Below are 6,695 nucleotides of genomic sequence, written 5' to 3' on the forward strand. Positions count from 1 at the left end.
ATGTGGAAGGTGTGCATAACATGACATATTGGGAGACTGCTGCTGTGGAAATGCCCTAAAACAGTGGTTCTCAAAGTCGGGTCCTTCAGGGCGTTCCAGGGCATCCCCAGTAAAAAGGGAGATCATTTATTTTCACTATAATGACATCCATAAGTAACACAATGGCACTATGTAATGACATCCATAAGTAACACAATGACACTATGTAATGACATCCATAAGTAACACAATGGCACTATGTAATGACATCCATAAGTAACACAATGGCACTATGTAATGACATCCATAAGTAACACAATGACACTATGTAATGACATCCATAAGTAACACAATGGCACTATGTAATGACATCCATAAGTAACACAATGGCACTATGTAATGACATCCATAAGTAACACAATGACACTATGTAATGACATCCATAAGTAACACAGTGACACTATGTAATGACATCCATAAGTAACACAATGGCACTATGTAATGACATCCATAAGTAACACAATGGCACTATGTAATGACATCCATAAGTAACACAATGGCACTATGTAATGACATCCATAAGTAACACAATGGCACTATGTAATGACATCCATAAGTAACACAATGGCACTATGTAATGACATCCATAAGTAACACAATGACACTATGTAATGACATCCATAAGTAACACAATGACACTATGTAATGACATCCATAAGTAACACAATGACACTATGTAATGACATCCATAAGTAACACAATGACACTATGTAATGACATCCATAAGTAACACAATGACACTATGTAATGACATCCATAACACAATGGCACTATGTAATGACATCCATAAGTAACACAATGGCACTATGTAATGACATCCATAAGTAACACAATGGCACTATGTAATGACATCCATAAGTAACACAATGGCACTATGTAATGACATCCATAAGTAACACAATGGCACTATGTAATGACATCCATAAGTAACACAATGGCACTATGTAATGACATCCATAAGTAACACAATGACACTATGTAATGACATCCATAAGTAACACAATGACACTATGTAATGACATCCATAAGTAACACAATGACACTATGTAATGACATCCATAAGTAACACAATGACACTATGTAATGACATCCATAAGTAACACAATGGCACTATGTAATGACATCCATAAGTAACACAATGACACTATGTAATGACATCCATAAGTAACACAATGACACTATGTATGACTATTTTGGTTTCATACACTTTTCTCTAATAAAGTCTTGCGGGACTCTGGGACAGAATCTTATCCAATTCGGGGTCTAATTTGTGTCCATTTAGGGGTCCTTGACGGGTTTTCTTCTGCCCTAAAAATGTCAAAATAGAAGTGTAGTTTTTGCAGGAGGGCATTCACTGTAGACTGGTCTTGTGTTACATTATGGTTGGTGTAGACAGCAGATACATTACGGTTGGTGTAGACAGCAGATACATTACGGTTGGTGTAGACAGCAGATACATTATGGTTGGTATAGACAGCAGATACATTATGGTTGGTATAGACAGCAGATGGTAGTCTTCATGCAGTGGTCTCATGTTAAGCTGCAGTGCATATTCACTGCTACAGTATGTGGTGGAGATTGCATGCACTATCTTTCTGTTTCACCTTCATTCATCAGCTTATTTCATCCAACATTGAAAGAGAGCACTTTATTACTGGACAGTGATGTTTGACCACCTCTAAAGGAAGACTAGTTGTAACATCTAGTCCTATTAAGCATTCACAATCTCTCATTTTACTGAGTCATGCATTCTTGTATTCGTCTTGAAATCTTATTTTTGTTGAAATAACTGAAGAAATCCCAATTCCCAATCCCAATTTAAAATTGCTTCCAATAATAACAGTGTCACTAGTTTCATGCTGTCACTTGACTTTTAGATATGTGTTGGAATGTGAAAGTAAAAAATGAATATGATTTAAAGAGTCCAAGATTAAATTACTGTATACGATGGACATTCTTGCATTGTGTTTTTTACATAGAGGTTGTTCTATTGGACAGTCAACTCAATACTGTGTAGAATAAATGGCATCATCAGCTGCCTTTGAATGTGTTCAAATTTGGTTATTTATCAGCGTTGTAGCAAATTGCTAGCATTTCAAGAGCGCTAACTAATGAATAAGTCTAGAAGAGGAGAGGTGATGAGTGATGGCTCTCTGAAACCTTCAGAGAGCCTACAGATACTAATCACACTGTCCAATAGACGCCTCGAGATGTGACAGACATGATGGAATGTTTTTCTTTCATTTATGTGCTTCATTCACCCCTTTAATTTGTTGCATACTTCTGCGGTTAGGTGAAAACCTTCTATCCCCAAAATTTAACTTTAAAACAATATTATTTTTAGGTAGGTGACCGGGCATTTTCGCAAATGAATGCTACAAAGAGTTTTGGCAAATTTTCATAATCCCAAGGATTTTTTTTTCCAATATGAAAAAACAAATCATGTGATCCAAAATTGAGAGAAAATAAATAATGTAACATATGGTGCAAAGATTTTCACCTGACAGCAGTGACATCCTTTCAAGTGATTATATTTATTTATTTTCCTCTCTGATTGACATCTGCTGTGACCACCCCCACTGTTGTGATTAACTGTGCTGATAGCCCTCCCTCTCTTTCAGGGTCCCACTGGTGCAGTTGGCAATGCTGGCAATAAAGGACCAACGGTACGAGTATGACACGCAGTCTCAGAATGACCTCAGCATCATCCCCCCAACTTGGCTCTTTAAACTGAATAGAAACACCTTATAAAACTTTTACAAGAATGCCCAAGATTATATGATGGGTTTTATAGGTTCATGACCAGGCAAACACAACAAATTCTGACCTGAGCAAAAAACTGAAAAAACAGAACAGAACCTGCTACCAGCCAGTTAAAGATATCAGGTGTGTTGACAAACTCATAAACCACACTATTACAAGATTTAGCCAAGGCGAGTATCATTTTCTGTGTACATTTATGTATGTACTGTATACAGACACACACAGACAGCATATGTTATTCAATTATTTCGCTCATATACTGTTACAGAACTAAACAAATATAAACAAATTTGTATGTGAAATTAAATATACAAGTGTGTTCATTTGATACTAGCAATAATAATAAATATTCATTGCACTCAGTGTTTTCTGGAAGTTGTGAATCTGGAAATGTGTACGTGTCACCTTCACTGCTTTGTTACCAGTCTGCCAAAGCCTGCAGACCAAACGTGATTTAGCACATGAAACAATACTGTTCAGATCATGTGACTCCATCTAAAGGCCCAAGTAGCCCCCTGTCTTCTTTATTGAGTCACTGCATGATTAAAGGGCAAATGTAACAAAGACAAATGCAGACTGTTAAAGAGGCTCTAAATTATCCCCACATCTCACAGAAAAGCATTTTTACTGCGTAGCCTCATAAACGTCTGTCCCATTAAATGGTAAGGAAACAATTAGATGGGAGATTAAGCAACTGTAATAGTGAAAAATGGATTCAACTCATCTAAATGAATAGTTAACAGTTTAGTGCACACGTTTTTGCTTAATTGCGAGAAATAAATTAGAAGCTTTTGTTTCCGATTTTCATTTTTATATTTTTTTGTTGGCTTTGCACATGATTGGTTCTTCTCTTCTTACCCCGATCTCTTAACCCTCTGTGACACTTTCTTATTCCGAGTTCACACTACTCATCTTTTATTATGTCTTCTGCTGCTTTTCTAGGGTTTTCAAGGGATCGCTGGAGAGAGAGGTCCAGATGGCTCACCAGGTCCCTCGGTAAGCTTCATTGCTATTCGATGGCTGTATAACGCTTGGAATACAGAGAACTTGGAAATCGTAAGCTGGGAGGTTTTATCAGGGTCTCGGCAGCGAGGCAGTAAGTTCCTTGGAGATGAATAAGGGGGAAGAGGACAACACAACACAAATATATTTCCGATACGTCATACGCTTAGTCTATTAGCAGCACCCATAAAGTTCATGGGGGATACAGCTGACATGAACAGATGAGCTATAAACTGTGTGCTATTGATTGATTCTCTGGAGGTTTATTGACTAATAATTTTGATCTGATAGGGGTCTCCTGGGAACGCAGGACCTCCGGGAACACCAGGGCCCCCAGGCGATAGGGTGAGTCAAAAGGCATAAAAAAAAATGCAATTATAATAATAATTTATTTGTATACATTTTCAAAACAAATGTTACAAAGTGCTTCACACAAACAAATCAAAACAAAAGGAGATAAAAGCAAACCGAAAGAATAAGTCACAACAATATCATCAGATAAAAAGTCAAGATAAAAAGGTTTACATTAACATTATATAATAATAAAGGAATAAAATATTTAATATAAAAGAGAGAATGTGGGCAATCTCTGTCGCTCTGTTTCAATTTTTGTCCCACTGATGATGTCATCAGTGACATCATAAATCACTGATGATGTCATAAGTGATGTCATCAGTGATGTCACTTGAGCAATTGCGGCAACTGATGATGTCATCAATGATATCATACCATCACTGATGATCTCAAGAGTGATGTCATACATAGGCATTGTGACATCACTGATGATGGCATCAGTGATCAGTGAGCTGCAGCGTCAGCTGGGCGAGCTGCAGGGCGCGAGATGCCTCGTAACACAAATGACCCCCTTCACTTCACTTGCACACACACATAGATGCGTGTTATGTGTGCACTCTCGTAGTGTATAACATTATGTATGTCATGTTGGTGTGTGTGTGTGTGTGTGTGTGTGTGTGTGTGTGTGTGTGTGTGCACTCTCGTAGTGTATAACATTATGTATGTCATTATGTTTGTGTGTGTGTGTGTGTGTGTGTGTGTGTGTGTGCACTCTCGTAGTGTATAACATTATGTATGTCATTATGTTTGTGTGTGTGTGTGTGTGTGTGTGTGTGTGTGCACTCTCATAGTGTATAACATTATGTATGTCATTATGTTTGTGTGTGTGTGTGTGTGTGTGTGTGTGCGTGTGTGTGTGTGCAGTATAACATTATGTATGTCATTATGCTTGTGTGTGTGTGTGTGTGTGTGTGTGCACTCTCGTAGTGTATAACATTATGTATGTCATTATGTTTGTGTGTGTGTGCACTCTCGTAGTGTATAACATGTATGTCATTATGTGTGTGTGTGTGTGTGTGTGTGTGTGTGTGTGTGTGTGTGGCACTCTCGTAGTGTATAACATGTATGTAATTATGTGTGTGTGTGTGTGTGTGTGTGTGTGTGTGTGTGTGTGTGTGTGTGTGTGTTCTCCAGGGTTTCACAGGGAAGGCAGGCATGGAGGGACCCCAGGGCCCAGTAGGCATGTATGTAAGTGATGCGTCAGCAGGACATACAGAGCAGAACAGACACAACCAATGCAGCTCTACTGCTTTTTCACAACAGACACTGATTGCCATTTAAAACTGTAAAAAGTAACTGAACCTCAAACCCAAATCTGTGGTGAAGGCTGACACCTGCAGTAATGGTGAAAAGAAACACCAAAGACCAGCCAATAGCAGATGGTCACTTCACTTCCCTGCTTTACACCATTGGTGTCAGGCTTCACCAACTGGTAAATGGATGCATTTACAGACAGTAGGGCTTTTCTAGTCCAGTGGTTCTCAAATGGGGGTCCGCGAAAAGTTTTCAGGTTAAAAAAAATAATAATTAAAAAAAAATAATGCTACATGTTACTTATTCCTTCTCAAACTACTTCCTACATGGTGCTAGTCTATCAAAATATCTTGGCTGTCATTGATTGTGTTGCATAGTGGTTTTCTGTACTGTTGACAAATTGTGATATTGTAAGTCGCTTTGGACAAAACAAAAGCGTCTGCTAAATGACGTAATGTAAATGTAATGTAATAAATAAATAAATAAAAAAAAATTGCAAAATCTTCATAGTTCAACGAAAATAGTTTATGCTTTAAATCTAAAATGGTTCATGGATTACATTCTAATAACAAACCTATCAAATTAAAAGTCAAGCACGTTACCGTGGAAACAATTAAGCTTAGCCCAAAATCAAAAATCAGAATGAGGGGGTCCCCGGTATATTTTCTATCTTGTAAGGGGTCCTTGGCTGAAAAACATTTGAGAACCTCTGTTCTAGTCTACCGGCCACTACAAGACGTGCCTACATTCGCCCATTCACACACATGGTGGCAAGCTAGCACGCAGGCTGCTGGCACAACCATCAGGACAAATGTCTGCTTCAGTATCCTGCCCAAGGATACTTCGACATGGAGGGATGGGAGGAGCCGGGGATCAAACCACGACCTTCTGATTAGTGGACGACCCACTTTACCTCCTGAGCCACAGCCTCCCCACCAAGGGCTTAGCTACTGTTTAAATATCATCCAATAATGGCTACCAATATCATCCATTCTACTTGTTATTTAGTTAGCTAGTTGTGAGTCATTGGCCAAAATTATTAACTTTTATTTGCGGGGAGAGAAAAAATCAAGTTGTGTCGCTTTGATTTGTGATGTGGGAGGAGTTACTGTATATTACTAGAAAGAGCAGCTACCTATGACATAATTTCCTGTGTTTCATTTGTTGTTCCTTCTGCCCTCAGGGTTTCCCGGGAAATGTGGGTATGCGAGGGGCTACAGGTCACACAGGAGAGCGGGTAAGCTCATCTGCCAGAGCCCGTTTACACCTGGTATTAAAGTGGG

At 38.7% G+C, this 6,695-nt stretch overlaps 1 protein-coding gene across 1 annotated transcript in view; it reads left to right on the forward strand.

The window, feature by feature from the left end:
- Positions 1-6,695, forward strand: part of LOC310777676 (uncharacterized protein) — a gene marked incomplete at both ends in the record, with an annotated part of 196,038 nt that overhangs the window by 162,557 nt on the left and 26,786 nt on the right. The window contains 4 exons of the mRNA XM_083638055.1: positions 2,661-2,705; positions 4,096-4,149; positions 5,293-5,346; positions 6,596-6,649. Coding sequence (XP_083494181.1) covers positions 2,661-2,705; positions 4,096-4,149; positions 5,293-5,346; positions 6,596-6,649 — 207 coding nt within the window. The remainder of the gene's footprint in view (positions 1-2,660; positions 2,706-4,095; positions 4,150-5,292; positions 5,347-6,595; positions 6,650-6,695) is intronic.

This window comes from Poromitra crassiceps (genome assembly GCF_964638095.1).
Source record: "Poromitra crassiceps genome assembly, chromosome: 6".
NCBI lineage: Eukaryota > Metazoa > Chordata > Actinopteri > Beryciformes > Melamphaidae > Poromitra > Poromitra crassiceps.